Here is a 19,837-nt window from a genome sequence, read left to right as displayed (position 1 = left end):
AGATTTTTTAATGTTTGTTTTTGCTTTAATCTTTGTTACCTTTTGATTCTGTTATCCGAGAATGGTGCTTTTACACCCTCTCTTGGACTTTATTAAATTTTATATAGTTTTTGTTATTATTTTTACTTTCATGTTTCTTTTAAATAAATTTATCGTATTTTTAAGACTCCGACTGTGACATTTGTTTTAAGGTTTATTTCACTTTTGTTATGTTAGTTTTTTATTCTTTCTGTTATCCGAGAAAGGGTCCTTTACACCCCACTCGGACTTTGTTAAATTCCATTTATTTTTAGTTGAATTTTAGATTTTAGCTGTGATATTAGTTGTAAGTGTTTTTTGAAGTTATACTTATTTTTGCGCGTTATACTTCTTTTTAAATTTACTAAAAACAAAATTTTTGAAAAATATAGTATTATAAAATAAAACTATTTGTATCATATTTTTCATATCATAACCCTCGTGCCTATTCAATCGTCATCCGAAGAATTAATCGAACTAAACTAATCGAAATATATTCGATGAACTTTATTTTATATGACGAATACTTAAATACTTTTTAAGCTGTTTCAAATTTAAGTGTTATTTATTGAAAATTTATTCATGGTATTTAATGTCGTCTATCGATTGTTTGACTCAGTTTAAATTTGTTTGAATTTGTAAAAAAAAATTCTTTTTTTATTCACGTCAAAGAAGTTTAATTTCTTATTTGCGTACGTAAGTACACACGAGCTTTATTTTAATATTACTTTTCATGAGTTCAATTATTTTTATTCTATAGTATATTTATATTAAAAGATAGAACAAACTGGAAACTAATTTTTTTATCCAAAGAGATAACCAATGAAATTTTTAGAAAAACTTAACTGTAATTACACTGCTGTGTTGCTTTATTCATCACAGCGATAGACTAGAATGACGTGTAAGAGATAGATTTATATGCCAGATTTTTATTTAAAAAAATTTTTTAAACTAGTCTTCTTTATTTTTTTTTTATAAATATATATATATATTCCGGGCGATGATAACGCATAGACGTTTTTCGCCCTAAAAAAAATCTTTGTTTTTATTGACCCTTCAAATCAGCATATTATGCTGCCGCACCCCATTTTTAAATTATTATTTTTTCTTTATTTGTTGTTTTTTTTTCTGTACGTTCTCAGGTCGACCATTCCTGAGGTGTATGGTTAATTGAAACACAACCGCCAAAGAACACCGGTATCCACGATCTGGTATTCAAATTCGTATAAAAACAACTAACTGCCTTTACTAGGATCTGATCCTTAGAACTCTCCATTTTAAGCCTGACTTTTTATATTTGCTAACAGCTAAAATGTTATTTTGGATAAAATTGAGACTATTATGTTTATATTAATTTTCAAAATATTATTTTTTTTATTTATGATAAAAATAATAATAATACATAATTATAATAAAAATAAATTTGTTTTATAGATGAATCACTCGGTTGGATACTGGTTTGTAAAATTGCTTTTGATTATTACAATTATTACATTACTTGCAACATTTTTCCACTTCGTAACGAAAAATTTTAATTACTGGAAGGACCGTAACGTTCCGTATATAGCTACACTTTTCCCTTACCGTAACAAATTGGATATTTTTTTACCACCTGATTTCATTGGACTAATTTACAAACATCTATACTTGAAACTTAAAGGTAACGTAAAATTATATATTTTTACTATTATTTACAGTATTAAAATGTATTTATTTATAAATCTGTTTAAATATATTTATTTTCCAGGCCATATAGATAAATAGTATCGCTAGCTCTTCAATATACTATATTGAAGATATATATATATATTTTATATAAAAGAGAATGTCCTGACTGATTCACTGACTCATAATCAACCTTATTCTGATCTGGTCTCAAATATTGCGTGCCGGCGTATTTGAACATCGTGACATTTCATTATCTTCTCGAACCAACAAACACAATTTCAGTATTGCAAAATTACAGAAAGATGTATGTACATAATAAGCACGCCTGTCTTTTCGCTTGATATCTACAGAATGGATAGATCGTTTCGGATAAAATTTGTTGTGGTGATTTTTCTATACCGGGCAATGATATCGTTTAATTCTAAATGATCAATCGTTGAAGCCGTTACTTCATGAAAATCAATTGTAATAAAAGATAATTAACAAATATTTTATTTTATTAAAAAAAAAAACATTCATATTTTGTTTATTCTCTTTTGTCTTTTAATTTTATATTGGGTGACAGAGGCAAAGAGTTACGGACGTTATAAGTACCATATCTCCACTGGCGCCTCGCGTATAGGCATTGTCAAACTGCAGTACCCCCTATTTCCACTTGATATTATCGATAACATTTAATATAACGAGTCCTTTTTTTCTTTAATTATTTCTTTATATTTGTACAATATATAATCCTTAAACTTACTGTCAGTAGCCATTCTTCTGTTTATGAAAAAGATACAAAAATCTTTGTATGGAACTGTGCGCTTCACAGTTCTAACAGTGTGCTGTTTGCTGTTGTGCGCATACGCACATACGAAGCTGCACGCGAGGCTGCGAGGAAGAAGGAGCGCTGTCGCCCCGCAGTGCAGACCCCGGCGTGTTGGTGGAAGGTAGTTTTTTTAAAAGTTTAGTAAAATTAATTATGTATTTGTTTCTATGTACATAGAAATTTAAATTAAGCACCGTTAGACTATAGTCTTTTTAAGCGGATATATTATTAAGTTATCTAGTAATACTAAAAAATATTATCTGTATTGACATTTTATTATTTATTCGGTTAAACCGCATACGGGTTTTAAGCACGATATGCTTAAAAACCGTGTACCATATTCTTAAATGTGATATAATGTAGAATTATTATCCTGCTTCCAGGTATTCTATTTGATTCATTGTTTTTCGGTTCTTTTATTTTACAGAAAACTTTAACCATGGCCTTGAAAATGCCCAGAAAAATATTTTCTGGAGCAGCACCCGCCACTACTCTTATCTACGAGCCGCCACTGCATATCTCAAAATTCAACTCAAATGGTTGCTAAATTTGTTTAGTTAATTTAATACTACTTGATAACGTTTCATCTTACTCAATTCCCCATAAAGCGGTGGGAGTAAAAAAATATCCTATCTTTTTTTGTCAATTCTGGACTTAAAATTACATTCTTTTATTTATCAGGTGATTCTATTACAGTAGTACATTATTTTTAATGTATTTGTGGAATTTCATTCAGGAGTGGAAGATAATGATCCTAAATTTTTGTTTTGTTTCGTCAATTATCGTTTTGCTTGATATCTTCAGATTGGATTAACCTGTTTTTATAAAATTTCGTACGGTGAATTCTGAATTTGCTTCATCGATGCCAAATTATTTTGGTTACAATTGATCGAAGAGAGCGAGAAGTAACGCTTGTATCGAATAAAATATTTCATAAAGCGTAAAATCATTATTTTTTAAAAATAATTAGATGTTTTTTCTGTGGCAGTCACAAATGCTGGATCTTAATCTGATAGAAAATTTGTGGTCCCATTAGGTAAGTGTTACTGCTTTTAGGGAGAGGAGTCACCGACATCGATTACCATTCTTTCTTAGATAATCGGGACAAGCAATAAAATTCCATAAGCAAGAATATGTAATAAAATTATTCTAAACTACGCCGAAGCGAATCTAAGTTACTAATTATTCTCCTTCCCAGTAGTCTGCTGACCGTCCTCATATTGAAAAGGATATGACATGGTGTGCCGCGCAAAGAAGCCCGAAATCAGATGTTGGAAGAATGGCAGACATACTGGCAAGCCTCAAATACCGGTTTTTGGACAAGAAGGATGATTCCACGAATTGACTCGTGGGTCTCCAGAAATCATGGGGAGGTGGGCTTCCATCTCTCTTAGTTGTTGACTGGGCATGGAGGGTTTGGGGCGTACCTCCACCGCTTTGGCAGAAGGCCCGAACCGGTTTGCCAATACTGTGAAGAAATAGATACCGTGGAACACACGATATACTCGTGTCACCGGTGGGACGAACTGAGGCACACATGAGCAATTCAAGGACTGACACCGGATAATACCTACAATAAGACATCATGAATGGAACGCCGTAGCAACCTTAGTCACGAATATTATGAAGACTAAGGAACGAGACGCTGTTGAGTGAAACGGGTTAACCTGGAAGTAGGGTCTTACAGGGGCAGCTATTCTCATGAGAGGGTGGTTCGCTGAGTTGGACCACTCTTGATGACTGACCGGGGACCCCCTGAGTTCGTAGGTAATAAAAAAAGACTGAGACTCGGCTGAGGGAGGAGGTACGGTTAGAGGCAGGCATATAAAGACCCAGTCCCGGCCTACTGGGTGAACGACCCCCGCAGGGAACGGCATAGCCGGGTCCCGCGGGGTCTCGGTAGGTTAGAGGCAAAGGCAACCTCTGAGGGTGTGCAATGCATTAGCATTGCACACCCTCCTAAGTATGGGAGAAAAAATAAAGTCTGCTGAAGGCGAAGGTGTCAGTAGCCAGTTTATATAATTTTGCAAGGAAAATGATGCAAATCTTTGCCAGCTTTTTTTTATTATGTTTATCATCATCATTCACTAAGGGCTGCGCCTTGTCGATTTAGCCACGTCACTCTCTTCTCTGCTTCTCTCTTCAATTCATTATATGAACCAAGGCCCATCTCTACTTAAACATTATTGATGATGGTTGCTCTCGGTCTACCTCTAGGTTTTTTTACCTAAATCTTGCCCTCAAATATATTCGTCAAGAACTGGTCATGTCGTATTACATGTCCTATCAATTTCGCTCTTCTTCTTCTTCTTCGTATAACATTTAACAAGGACTTTCTCTTACTCACTTCTGCTAACACTTGATCATTTCTTTTCCTATCCATCCGGCTTTTTCTTGTTATTCTCCTCCATATCCACATTGCCATTGCTTCCAGTCTTCTTCTTTCTGCTTTCCCAAGCGTCCATGTTTCACACCCATAAGTTAGAACACTCCAGACATAAGTTTTAGCGAACCGTTTCCTTATTTGCATACTCATATGATTATCAGTCAGTATATTCTTTTTATCCTGGAAAGCTCGTTTTGCCAGCGCTATTCTTCTTTTTACTTCTGTGGCACATTTAATATCGCTAGTGACGGTGCTTCCCAAGTAACAAAAACTGTCAGCCTTCTCTACAACAGTACCATCTAATTTGATATCAACCTGTGTACCTTCCTTTGTTTTTCCTACAATCATAATCTGACTTCTTATTAATTTTCAGTTTAAGTTTGTTAGTACTTTAGATAGTGTTTCTAACTTAATCTCCATTTCTCTTGCTGATTCAGCCAGTAACACAATATCATCTGCAAAGCGGATATAATGTATGGATTTTCCATTAATTCTGATTCCTTTTGTTTTTTCTTTCATGTCTACAATAGCTTTTTCAATAAACAAATTAAACAGAAACGGTGACAGTGGGACAATCTTGCCTGACTCCCCTTCTTATTTTGGCCTCTTTCGTTAAGCCGTTGATTCTCCGTTTTCTGCATTTTATACAGATTCAGAATTAATCTTCTATCCCTCCAGTCGAGCTTTATTTCCCTCATTGTTTGAATTAGTATTCCCAATCCACCTTGTCAAAGGCTTTTTCTAATTCTACAAAAGTCAAAAAGATTTTCCTATTAACACCAATTCTTCTCTTCAATAACACTCTCAGCGCTATTATCGACTCCTTAGTTCCCTTCCCAGATCTGAACCGAAATTGGTCTTCTCCCAAATTTTCCCTTTTATTCGGATTTTAACAATGTTTAGTATTATCTTTGAAGTGTGGGATAACAAAGAGATTGTTCTGTAATTATAGCAATCCATTGCATTTCCCGTCTTAGAAATTGTTACAGTTTTGCATATAATAACTTTTCTTTTTTTTTTTAACCTCCAGGACCATGGGAGTAAAAATATTTAATTCAATTAAGGGTTATAAATCCTTAGGGGTGGCTAATCGAAACAATTTTTCAGTAATTTTATTTTCATAAAATATTAAGAACTAACTTTTTAAAATCTCAGTTTTCAAGGAAATGGAGAAATGATTGATTTGCTCGCGGCTTCGCTCGCATAGATTTTGGATTTATACCTAGATCAATTTTTCTAATGAAATATTAGTTTTTTATTAAAATCGTATCGCTATTTAACGGTTGATGTTTTAGTGGGCGTATTGGAAAATTCATGTAATTACTTTGGTGAGAATATTGGTTTTGCCGAATCACTGCTAAGAAAATTAACTTTATCACGTTAAACATTTACGATTTTGAATTCGCATCGTGGAATTATACATATTTATTAAAAACATTACCAAACGGAAAAAGTTTCGAGTAAGTAATAATGTAAAGATTACGCGTACGCAGAAACGTTGAACTACAATATAATAATATTTCGTAACGATAAAACGATGGAGAGATGATTTGCAGTTGTCTCATAGAATATAATAATTATTCATTACATATTGTTGAGACTTGGTATTTATAGACCTAGAAAAGGCATTCGATAACGTAGACTGGAATAAAATGTTCAGTATTTTAAAAAAAATTAGGGTTCAAATACAGAAATAGAAGAACAATGGATAACATTTACAGGAACCAAACAGTAATAATTGAAGAACATAAGAAATAAGCCGTAATAAAAACGGGAGTCCGACAAGGATGTTCCCTATCCCCGATACTTTTAAATCTTTACATAATACTAGCAATTAATGATGTTAATGAAAAATTTACATCCAGAATAACAGTACAAGGTGAAAATATAAAGATGCTACGATTTGCTGCTGATGATATAATAATTCTAGCCGAGAGTAAAAAGGATTTAGAAGACAATGAACGGCATGGATGAAGTCCTATGCAAGAACTATCGCATGAAAATAAACAAGAACAAAACGAAAGTAATGAAATGTAGAAGAAATAATTAAGATGGACCACTGAATGTAAAAATTGGAAGAGAAAAGATTACGAAGGTAGAAGAATTTTGTTATTTGGGAAGTACAATTACTAAAGATGGACGAAACAGGAGCGATATAAAATTTCGAGTAGCACAGGCGAAACGAGCCTTCAGTCAGAAATATCATTTGTTTACATCAAAAATTATTTTAAATGTCAGGAAAAGATTTTAGAAAGTATATGTTTGGAGCGTCGCTTTATATGGTATCTTGGACGATTGGTGAACCTGAGAAGAAAAGATTAGAAGCTTTTGAAATGCGGTGCTACAAGAGAATGTTAAAAATCAGACGGGTGGATAAAGTGACAAATGAAGAGATGTTATGGCAAATTGATGAAGAAAGAAGCATTTGGAAAAGTATTGTTAAAAGAAGAGACAGAATTAAAGGCCGCTTATTAAGGCAACCTGGAATAGTTGCTTTAGTATTCAAGAGGGACAGTTAGAAGGGAAGAATTGTGAAGGCAGGCAACGTTTGGAATATGTAAAACAAATTGTTAGGGATGTAGGATGTAGAGGGTATACAGAAATGAAACGACTAGCACTAGATAGGGAATCTTTGAACAGCTGCATCAAACCAATCAAATCACTAAAGACAAAAAAACATTTTTTTGAGATTTAGAATTGTCATATAAAACTTTGGTTCTCCCGTTGTCTCCAAATTGTATTTTTGAAGAATGGTGAATTTGTGCGTTTCGGTTTTTCAACAAAATTCCTAATTCCAATTTTTCAAGACTACAACACCTTGGGCTTCACATACTCGTAGTTTCATGAAAGAATTTGTTCCCCTTTGCCCCAACTCAAACTGGATTTTTGAAAAATGGTGAAATACGTAGAATATAATTTTATTTTAAAAGGATTGTCCAAATATCAGTTTTAATAACTGTAACAATATAGGTTCCTGAGTTATAAATTTTTTATTGAAAACTTTGCTCCCTCTTTGCCTCCCCTTAATACACTAAATTTTCCAAAATTTTCCCTTAGTTCACTCCTAAATTATAAAAACAATGAACCCTCAAAAATTCACCGACTTAGGTTAAACGGTTTGAGCGTTGATGAGTCAGTCAGGACACTTGCACTTGTTTTATTTATATATATAAATACGAGATCTGTAAATAAAGTAATGAGACTGGTTCAGAAAAACGTTTTATTTACAATCCAATTACATATGGACTCTCACTTTTAGTTCCCTTGGGAAGCCACGCAACGCTTCTAACGGGTTTCCAATTTTTCATAGCAGTGTTAGAACTCAGAAACTGGAATATCCTTCAGCTGGTCGGTTACATTTTATTTTGCTCAAAAATGGTGTTCTTGTAGTGTTTTTTAAAGTCGGGAACAGGAAAACGTCGCAGGGATTCAAGTCAGGTGAACAAGGTGGTCGAGGCACTACAGGAATGTTTTTCTTTGCAAAAAACTCATTAATTGAGAGTGCAGTGTGACAAGGTGCATTGTCATGATGCAGAATCCAGTTGTCTTTGATGGTTGGTCTCACGCGCCAAACATTTTTCCGCGGTCTTTAAAGAATTTCTTGGTAAACATATTGATTTACAGTTTCTCATGTAGGCAAAAATCCTTGAACAATGCTATTACTATCGAAGAAACAAATTACAATGGTTTTGATTTTTGATTCGCTCATTTTTGGGACGTGGTGAGTTTAAAGTGTGCCACTCCTTTCTCTAGCGTTTTTTGTTTATGGGTCGTAATCAAATATCCAAGATTCCTCACCAGTAATAATATTTTTTTTTAAAAATCAGGATCAGTTTCAATTCACCCTAGAAGATCGCGGCACACTTTCACCCCAGTTGGTTTTCTGTTCAACTCCGAGGTTTTTTGGGACCAAATTTGCAAAAAAACGTTTTTGAAGTCCAATTCGTTTGTCAAAATTTGATGGACTGTGGTACGGTTCAAATTCAATTGTTCTGGAATCATTCTGACAATTAATCGCCGGTCGTACAGTATCAAGGCGCTGATTCGCTTAACTTTGTCGTCACTTTTTGATGTTAACGGTCTTCCAGAGTGTGGGTCGTCCGCAACTGATTCCCAACCTCTGAAAATGTTTAAACCACCTAAAAACCTGGGCTCCTGACAAAGCGTCATCTCCATACGCCCTACTCAATTTTTAAAAAGTTTCATTAGCATTCTCACAGAGTTTAACACAAAACATGATGGTACAACGTTGCTCATAATTATTACCACTCATTTTTGTAACGCACTACAAAAACTCGTTTCACGAAAAGTTTGTTTATGTCTCATGTGGCAACAATACACTAAAAATATTAATACATAATGTAAATCAGCTGTTCATATAACCATATGTTTACTAGTAACTTTAGAGTGTTACTACTTTGGCTGCAAAAAAAAATTAGTCTCATTACTTTATTTACAACGTCGTTTGTGTGTGTATATATATATATAGATATATATTATTTTTTTTATTTATATTTATTGAATGTTCCTTTATTCTAATGAAGAAAATAAAAAGAAAAAAGTTAAATAATAAACAGTTATATCTAAGAAATGAGTTTTTGATATTGTAAAAAAAACCTCATCTCAGACATCTGATTTCCTTTACGTGCTTACTTTAACAGAAATTGTGTAAGTTATGACTAACACAATTTCTACTACTATTATATGTAATAGTAGTACGGAAATGGGCATACTGCCCATTTAGTCTGTACACTAACACACACACACAAAACGACCTACCTACACACTCCTACACCCACCTACACACACCCACGCCCACGTAAACTACCACTAATATATCGCGTAAACATTCATTCAGCACTAAGATATTGTTTATGTGATCCCTGTATATGAAATATCTAGGTGTGTGTGTGTGTGTGTGTGTGTTAAAATTTTCCCAAGATCGACAGTAGCGTCACGCAAAACACACACACACACACACACACATATATATATATATATATACACACTATACTCTAAATTTGTATTATTATAAATAAAGAAGTAAATTTACACCCAGAAATTAAATATAAATGATGAACACCAAGTTTGCAAGATTTAATTATTATCTGTTAAGCAGAAAGAAAAAAATTCTCTTACTGGAGATTATACTGAAGGTAGTAGAACAAGATAGACCGTTAGCGATAGCTTTTCGTTCATGGCAAATATCCACGAATATCCGGCTCTACCACAAACAAACATAAATTCATGGACGGTAAAGACATGTGCGAAAACGGAGAATCCGAGATACGTGATATTCGGTTTACAGACGGACAGACAAGATAAAGCTACAAAGTCACTGACACTCTTCGATATGTGCGAATTGGTAAACGTTCGTCTGTATTTGAATTCGCAATACTATCTGTACGACAATCTACAGGGTGATGTGAATATCCGGGTGGACGAGTATCCCGCTTAAAGTTTGGCAGATTTCAAGACCAGTGTACCGTTAATAGTAATCGACTTTAACCGTCAGAACGATTCGCTTAAAACAGGAACCGTAGATGTACGTATCGGTTTCGAGACCAGAAACAATATACCAGCGCACACAACCGCCTACTGTCTCATTATACATGATACCATCGTCACACACACTCCGCTTACGGGAATAGTGAAAAAGGTTATGTAATACGGGAGGTATTTAAAATCGAACTATTAATGGGAGACTTTTCGCATAAAACTGATACGTTGTAGACTGGTTTTTTCTGCACCATTGCCGGTTAACGTTCCGTTAATATGGTGTAATTCATAAACGGTGGAAGCAGTGCCCATTTTATACAACACTACCGTATCATCATGAAAAAACAAATCTGCAGGCACTGTCAGCAATATCACAGCATCGTTACCTTCAGAAAAACAGAGGTTAACGTCGGTAATACGAGTTTATCATTACGTAACGTAACGTTAAATGAAGAAAACAGTAATGAAAGTTACATCATTACTATGCTAACATAACGTTACATCTACATAATGATGATGATTATGATATTACTACGTTAACATAACGATAACATAACGTTATCATAACGATGACATAACGTTTACATAACGATAACATAACGTTATCATAACGATGACATAACGTTTACATAACGATAATATAACGTTACATGTACATAATGATGATGAAATTAGTACGTTAACATAACGTTAATGTTATGTTAACATAACATTACATATACATAAAAATGATTATGTTACTAATCAAAACATAATGAAAAGGTGGAGCGGGTTACCCCCCTCACCCCTTAACGTATACGGTGATATAAGAAGGTTATGTTTGACCACGCATTCCTAGTTGAGCAACGGTCATCGAATATCACGACTTCCTCGGCAACCGAGGTGAGACAAAAAAAAGTATAAAATAGAAAAAACGATATAAAAACCAGTTCGAGTGTTTTATAGTAGGCCTATAGGGGAAAGATTTCACTCATGTAAAAAAAAATCTCAACGCCCCGCGGTTGCTACCTTTAGGGTGGTGTGGAAATGCAACTAGTAAATAAGTACAGTTTCAAGATGGATGTTAGGCCCCATCGGATTAGGTTATTTCTCCTAACGTCGTGTAAAGACATTGCTACATCTGATTAAAATTGTAACGCAGTGTTAGATAACCTTTGTTGGATTTAGCATTCACTAACGTCTCGACAAGTTTCGTAGAATTAAAGGATGTGCCATTTCTGGTTACATACGCTATTAAAAGTGTTGAGTTGCATGGTAGTTTCTTAGAATTAAACGAATTACACTGTTCAAGAATTTTCGTAAATTGACACGTGACTTCAACGTCGGATTGGGTGTGGCACTTTAGACGGTTGTGTGTGTGTGTGTGTGTGTGTGACGTCAAGTTTTTTTTAGAATTATACGATAGTAGTCGTTTCTTAGTTTGTGTAATATGATATGCCGTTTCCGGTTACATACGCTATTAAAAGTACTTAGTATGCATGGTCGTTTCTTAGAATTGCACTGTTCAAGGTTACTCGTAAAATGACACGTGGCTTCATTTAACTAATTCTACTGGTGGTCGCTAGGAGCGCTAGTGTCGCAGCCGCCAGCTCAACCTAAGGTCGTGTTCGTCAGCTGTCGTCGCGCGTCACACTTAGAACTGTCAACAACTCGGTGCCGCTACGTCCTTGAACGCATGCACGCGAGCACTCACGCAGCTGCCACGTCCTTGTGAACGAGCAATGTCCGGGTACTGGAGTAGCGGGTGACGCCTCCCGGTGTAACGACCACGACGACCAGGATCATCCTCAAGGTACGTCCATACTTACTTAATGGTTGTGGTTGTAGCAGTAATGGTCTACGTGATTCGCTTGTGCGGTCGCTTTGAATCCGGTCTGGTATGTATTTTTCCGTTCTATAAAATTTAAAGAAATAATTTTTTTGTGCGAAATCAATTTGTAAGATAATTCTGTTATATATATAAACTTACATTCGTACAATTATTTAAATAAACTTATTAATACTGCATAAACTCAAGTTTTTTATTTCTTTCTATTTATATTTAATTCCTGGGTGTAAATTTACTTCTTTATTTGTAATAATACAAAGTTAGAGTATAGTGTGTATATATATATATATATGTGTGTTGTTTGACGCTACTGTTTATCGTGGGAAAAATTTTAACACACACACACACACACACACCTAGATATTTTATATCCAGGCATCATATAAACAATGTCTTAATGCTGAATGAATGTTTACGCGATGTATTAGTGGAAGTTTACGTGGAAGTGGCTCGGTGAGGGTGGGTGTGGGTGGGTGAATGTGGGTGTAGGTGTGTGTAGGTAGGTAGGTGTGTGTGTGTGTGTGTGTGTGTGTGTGTGTTACAGACTGATATGACGTTAAGATTCACCGCCTATGTAGAACATGTTTCACTCATTACATAAGGGAGCATCTGTAGCCGATTGGTTTAAGGCGTCAGTCAGTCGCGTCCCGTCATGACCGGGTTCGAGTCCTAGCCGACCAAAATTTTTTCAGTCAAATATGATTTATTTATTTAGTTCAAACCGTCACAACGGTTACACAACCGGTACACAACAGCTGTTCAACAGCGGTACCAACCTTTGATTTAGTTATTATAAATAATATTCAAAACGAATATCTAAGATGGCCGACCACCGCCATATTGAATTCGTGACAGATGGCAGCGTCGTCCATCTTGGATTTTGACGCAGTATGCCCATTTCCGTACTACTTTATTTGGTTGTTAAATGTGCAGTATCTTTGGAAAATTACCTTTATTTCATCTGTTTCAATAATGTACCACAAGATGGTGCGCGTATCACGTGTTTGCTATATTGTTTATAAACGTGTTTTCATTTTAGGTAAATTTCGTGAGAAAGCTACCTATTGTAATAGGTACCATGATAAGACTTTATGGGAAAATTTCCACATATCTTCACGTTTCACATTCCTCAGACCCTAAAACCACCGTCGCTCAAAAGTTTATATATGTATTTCACTTTCTTGTAGACACGATGACTGCCTTAATTTTCCGCCAATCACTTTCAAATTGTTTCTTAAAAATAACTTGTCCAAAATCAGACCATGGGAGTGGAAATTGTGGGGGGGGGGGGGTTGAAAAAATAAAATTTCACTGTAACCTTTTTATTAAGTAAAATATCGAATTCGTTTAAAATTCTTACTATTTTTTGAATAAAGTCCTAAAACTTTTGTAAGTAAAATTTTTTGATATCACCAACCATAGGCGTAAAAAATGGGGTTTCGAAGACAAAACAAAACCACACCACCCTTAATAGGCGCAGTATCGAGTGAGGTTTAAAGTGGTCGTTAGTCCACTAAAGATTGCGTAAAACGTTTGTCTGTAATAATTTTTCATTTGATCAACCCTTACATCAGGGGATGACCAAAATATTGCTGGAATTGTAAGAAGATGGTGCTTGTCGTATGCTAAACATGTAACCATTGTCGTATTGAGTAAATTTGAAGTTTTTCTGAACTTTAAGGTGGAAATCTTTTTTATCCCACTACTTTTTTCCCGCACATTCCTGGGCCGGACATCCACTTAAGAATACTCGGCCCAGAAACGTGTCCATTTGACTCTAAAGGGGCGTCCCCCGCCCACCGGTTTTACACCCAGCACGGCAGGTTAGCCCCCCGGTTCCGGATCTTTTTTTAGCGCCTGCCTCAAATCCCCCACGTAAGAGACGAGGTCCTGCTATGCCGTCCCCCACCACCCCGCAGGGAACCTGGTCACGGTCTTTATGCCCTGCCTCAAATCGACGGTGCCAGCCCCAGAAGGCACCGAATCGCCCCCGGGACCAACACCGCCGGCCGAAACTAGGTCTTAACATTTTCCCATACAGTCTGCCCCAGGAGTTCCCACCCCATCACAGGAACCCGCATATATGAGCATACGGGCCCTCCGGGGCAGGGCTGTCCTCCTTTCCCTACAATTGGGCCCCTATAATCTCTGGCTTCTTGAGTCTTCTTCTTTTATCCTGAGGATATTTCTTGCGAAATTCGCGAACCAGTCCCAGTTTGCTTTATTGACCGATAACCACCCGACCAGATTTTCAGCTGTTAAGTTGTTTGCTGCCATTTCGTTTCTGTACTGGGCCCATTTGCGACAATCGAAGATTGTATGTTCAACATCGTCTACTTCGTTACAGTAGATACATATAGGCGATAACCTTTTGCCAAATCTATTCAAGTAATAGCCAAATGAGCCATGCCCAGACATTACTTGTGTCATATAATAATCCAGATTTCCGTGTTTTCTTTCCAGCCAGACCTCCAGATCAGGGATCAATCGTCTTGTCCATACCCCGACCAATGAGACAGACCATTCGGTATGCCAGTTATTCCTAGTCTCTGCTTCTGCTTCAGTTTTTGACATACCCGCTGCTCTCAGCCTTCGATTTCTTATTTGTAGTTCGATTGGTGATACCCCAGCCAAGACGCACAGCGCATCATAAGATAGGGTGCGGTACCTCGCTACAACACCCAATAACGCAACCCGGTGTACAGTTCTTAATCTCTGTTTATTCCTTTGTATGCTCATTGCTTCACCCCATGCCGGGGCTGCATATAGCGCTGACGATATCATGGCTGATGTGATCAGTTTCCTGACTGAAGCTCTAGGTATGCTATGGTTGTTGAACATTCCCGTAACGCCCTTATAGTGGGGACTACCCGTTTGCATATCATCTCTATGTGCGCTCCAAATTTAAGACTCTTATCGAGCATTACACCAAGGTATTTAGTGCAACTCACCTCTAAGATATGCTCCCCTCTTATTGCGATGTTGATTCCCCGGACTCTTCTTCTACCGGAGAAAAGAATACATCTTGACTTGGCAGGGGACACCTGTAACTTGTTGCTTTCTAGCCATTCGTCGATTATTCCAAGAGACTGATTAGCTTTGGCCTATAAATTCTCTACTTCTCGATCCTCGACCAGAATTGCCACATCATCCGCATAACGTACGATAGTTACCCCTTCCGGGTAACGCAGTCTAAAGATCTGGTCATAAAAAATATTCCAGAGCAGGGGTCCTAACACTGACCCCTGCGGAACACCTCCAAATATCTGAAATGTAACAGTTCCTTCAATCGTTCTGATTTCCGTATATCTTTCATGCAGATAGTGATTAATTTGGTTGATTAAATACATACTGATGTTCATTCTTTTTAACGCATTTATAATTGCAGGCCAAGGGACTGAGCCGAAGACATTTTTTATATCTAATAGTATCATTAAAGGTAGTCTTCTTGTCCGTCAGGTGCCCTCCCGAACTCCTGCCGCCCAATTTATCACCCTATTAATTGCGTTTATCGTTGAGTATCATTTACGAAAACCGTATTGATCTACATGTAGACTCTTCTTCTGTTCTAATTCTTCTTGCAGTCTACACGCAATTAACCTCTCCACCACTTTTCCCATGTTATTGATCAAGCTGATAGGGCGGTATTCACCTTGTTCCGCAGTAGCACCCGGTTTGGGCTAGAAGACTGTTCTGGCTGCTTTCCAACAGTTAAAGAAGACACAATTCTGCAGTCCATAGCTAGCGACATCGACTAATTCCCATGGAATCACTTCAGCGAGGCCCTAGATGATTGCCGTCGGGATCCCATCCGGCCCCGGGCTTTTCTTATTATTTAGTTTTTTAACCGCATTAATCACATCCTGATGTGAAAATCTACTTCGAACACATGTGATTTCTTCACGATTTTCCGTTTCTTTCCTTGGGAACAGTATGCTCATTTGCTGAGCCGCAGTGTCCTTGTTTAACATAGGCATGTGTCTGCCAAGGCGTTTTGTCACTATCTGGAATGCGCGACCCCAGGGGTTGGCATCCAGTTCGCGACATAGTTCCAGCCATTTCCATTTTTTAGTCTGTTTTATTAGAAAGTTCGGTTTTTTCCTTGCCGCCCTGTATTCCTCGATGGCCAAATTACTCTCTTCCACCGTACCCACACGAGCACGCATTCTCTGCGCCTTTCTTCTACATCTCTGCATGAGATTCCTCTGGTCCTGCAATTCTGCGAGATTCCTGTTCTGCAATTCTGCGTGCAGATCTCCTAACCACCAGTTGAATCTGACTATTTGTTATCTGGGGGTGATGTTCTGCCGTGTCGTCCCTATGTGATGATCACTGATTACAACTGAGACCGCCAGGTGGTCACTGCCGGTTTCTTCGCTCAGTACGGTAAATGCAGTCAGATCTGGGTCCATTCTTCGATCTATTATAGCCAAATCTAAAATCGATTCGTGCCCTCTAGCTTTGAATGTGGGCATACCATCATTAATGCATACTGCGCCGGTGATTGCTAGAAATTCTTCAAGAATCCCTCCCCCGGCGTTGGAGGAGGCTGCACCTGCCGCCGTCGTTCTACAATTGAAATCTCCGAGAATAAGTACTCTTTTGTGAGACTGCATAACTATGCGTTGAAGCTGGAATATCTTGTCTTGGAACGATCCCAATGGAATGTTCGGGCTTATATAAACGCCAATTATAACTATTTCGTTTAGTTCAACTGCTACCAAACCCTCCGCTCTACGGTAAAGGCCATATTCCCTGTTCCCTGCTACCCTTATAATGGCCACATCTCCATTCGTATCAGAGACCCATTGTCGCCTGGCTGCTGAATAAACGTGCGGCTCAGTGGCCACTATGAAGTTATAATTGCCTCTAGTGGCAATTTCTTCTAGTAAGTTATTCGATAAGATACTCCTGTGGTTGTTTATTAATAACGTTCTAATCATGTGGCTTAGTACAAACAGCACTGCCCGTTCTGTGAGCCAGACTTCTGCAGTCGAGGAACTTTGAGGCCTCGCGACAATCCCTTATTATGTGACCTGGTTCACCGCAATCATAACATAAGTTTGTTCTATCGGGTCCTTTACAGAGCCTGCTACCATGGCCAGTTCTCCAGCATCTATAACATCTTTCATTTTCTGTCCGGATGTATGTCCTACAGTTGACCCAGCCGACCCTTAGTCTCGAGGCCACCAATTTGGTTGCGCCTCTATAGGTAGTGATTACTGTCGAGTTTCTGGTGTCCCCGTATGCGCCTGGGAGCGAAGTCACCTGAAAGCTTTCGTCTGCTCCCAGTACTCTCTCAACTGCCTCCTTCACTTCTTGCTCGGTTTTATCGCATACTAGATCTTTAATATGGACCACCGTCCTACGATCCCCTCTGGTTCTGACATCCACTTGCAGGTCCGATACTCGGTCTCTCAGCATTGAAGTAAATTCCCCCGCCTTCTGGATGCCCTTAATTCTGACTTCTAGTTCTTGATTCCTCCCCTTCCTTATTGAAAGTGCTTCTCCGGCCTCGTCCACACTGACCTTGTCCTTCACGGTCTTTAATAAATCAGCATATGATTTGCCGAGCGCTTTAACTACAACTGCTTTGCTATCGGTCACCGGCGGGGTGCCCCTCCTCGCCGACGCCGATCTAGATCTAGCGCGAGCCTGGTCTCCCAAATTGGGCAAGACCATTCTAGGTAGTGTTTTGCCTTTGCGCATCAGTTAAATTACGACTTTCTTGATTATCGTACCCGCCGTCCCCGGGGGAATGACGAACACTGAGGATTCAGACTTACCCACAACCCTCCTCAGCGCTTTGATTACATGGGATGCCATCATCCTTTCTCCATTTTCTGAATTATACAGTACTGTATATTTAGTTCCTCTTGTTGTTATTTTATTGTCTTCCATGATAGTAGAGTTTTGCAGCACCAATGCACCAGGACTTGCTCCAAAGTATTGACTGTTTGGCCTTTGGTTAGCCAGGTCAACAAAGTGACAGCTGTCGTCACCCATCTTAAGAGCATTAACCTGAGTCAATTTATTCATGACCCAGGGGGACCATCTTTTTACTCACACTATTGACATAAGAAGTCAGATCCATAATATCGCACCAAAAACAAAAGAAAATCGAAAAAACAACTCACTTTTCACTAATATTATTAGTTTTTTAAAAAATGCTAATAACTTAATCAGTCCGTAACCAAAACTCATAAAACTTAGTAGATTTATCCGTTATCCAATTTATCCTCAATAATATCCAATGTACAAATCCGTAAATGTCTCCGAAAAACCAACCAAAAAACAATGAAAACGCAGAGCGACAAAAATCTCGTGTATTCACCAAGAAGTCTCCCACTCGACTTTATCTCCCTACTTAGCACCGGTGAAATCTACCTCCCCCTTCCTGCGTGCCGAAAGGGATTTTCTTTTTATTGTTTCATTATTAGATTCGAAATGCAGTGCGCACAAAAGCGATGATTTGAAACAATATTACACGTAAAATCAACGTTATTGCCAAAGCAACATGGAATGACCTGTTCTGTTGTGTCATGAGGTGATCGGTAAGCATTTTTCCGCACTTTAGACAGACAATGTTTTGAAGATTACCAATTGTTTTCGATTTGCTAATCGATGGAATATATTGTTCCTGTCTGGTCTAACATTGAATTCCAACTAGTATCTGCTAAGTGTCAACAGCGTCTCGAATCACAGTAATAACTCGAGTAGGTGAAACAATAAAAACAATGAAAACACATTGTTCATAAACAATAAAGAGGTGATATGTGCATCATGTCGTTGTACATCAATGAAACGGTTGAGATAAAGGTAACCTTCCAAAGATACTGTAAATTTCAAAACCGTTTAAACGATTGTCACATCATTTTTAGTAAAATAAACACGTAAAATAAATCAAGTGTCTTAAATAAGTCATATTTTATGAAGTCGAAAAAAAATTTCTTAGTAGCGTACAGTTGTAATTTTTGAGAAATTCTGTACGGATTATTGGAGGATTTTATCAACGAATTCCGGATTATCGCAATAACACTGTGTTCATACAGCTCAAAGTTGATTAGCTACTTTTTAAAAACTACGAGGTGTGTGAAAAAAGTAATGATACTGACTTTTTACTTACCAAAGTTTTTATTTTTTTCAAACAACAATATTATCCCCATCAAAGTAGTTCCCTTGGGCAGCCATACACCGGCGGATCGTTGTTCCCTCTGCTGGTAGCAGCGCTGGAAGGCGTCAACTGGTAGGGCTTTTAACTGGTCAGTCACAGTCTTTTGAATGTTCTCCAGAATACCAAAATGAAGTCCTTTTAAGACTTGTTTCAATTTCGGGAAAAGAAAAAGTCACGAGGACTCATATCAGGTGAGTAAGGGGGTTGAAGAGCCGTAGGAATGCGTTTAGAGGTCAAAATTCCATGATGGAAATGGCCATGTGACACGGGGCATTGTCATGATGAAGCATCCACTTGACTGTATTGTCTGGTTTCACGCGAATCACTCTTTTCCTGAGCCTTTCAAGGACATCTTTGTAAAGTACTTGGTCGACAGTTTGTCCTGGAGGAACAAATTCTTTATGCACGATACCTCTACTGTCACAAAAGCAAATCAGCACGGTTTTGATCTTT

General features: G+C 37.5%; 1 protein-coding gene across 2 annotated transcripts in view; it reads left to right on the top strand.

Moving 5' to 3' along the window:
- LOC142322363 (putative cytochrome P450 6a23) overlaps positions 1-19,837 on the top strand; it is a 61,952-nt gene that overhangs the window by 13,557 nt on the left and 28,558 nt on the right. For both annotated transcript variants that reach the window (XM_075361367.1, XM_075361375.1), the window contains exon 2: positions 1,453-1,678. In XM_075361367.1, the coding sequence (XP_075217482.1) occupies positions 1,453-1,678 (226 nt within the window). The remainder of the gene's footprint in view (positions 1-1,452; positions 1,679-19,837) is intronic.

The sequence above is a fragment of the Lycorma delicatula genome, chromosome 1 (assembly GCF_047948215.1).
Source record: "Lycorma delicatula isolate Av1 chromosome 1, ASM4794821v1, whole genome shotgun sequence".
Classification (NCBI taxonomy): Eukaryota; Metazoa; Arthropoda; class Insecta; order Hemiptera; family Fulgoridae; genus Lycorma; species Lycorma delicatula.
Note: the sequence above shows the minus strand (reverse complement) of the source record. Positions and strands in the feature narration are given on the sequence as shown.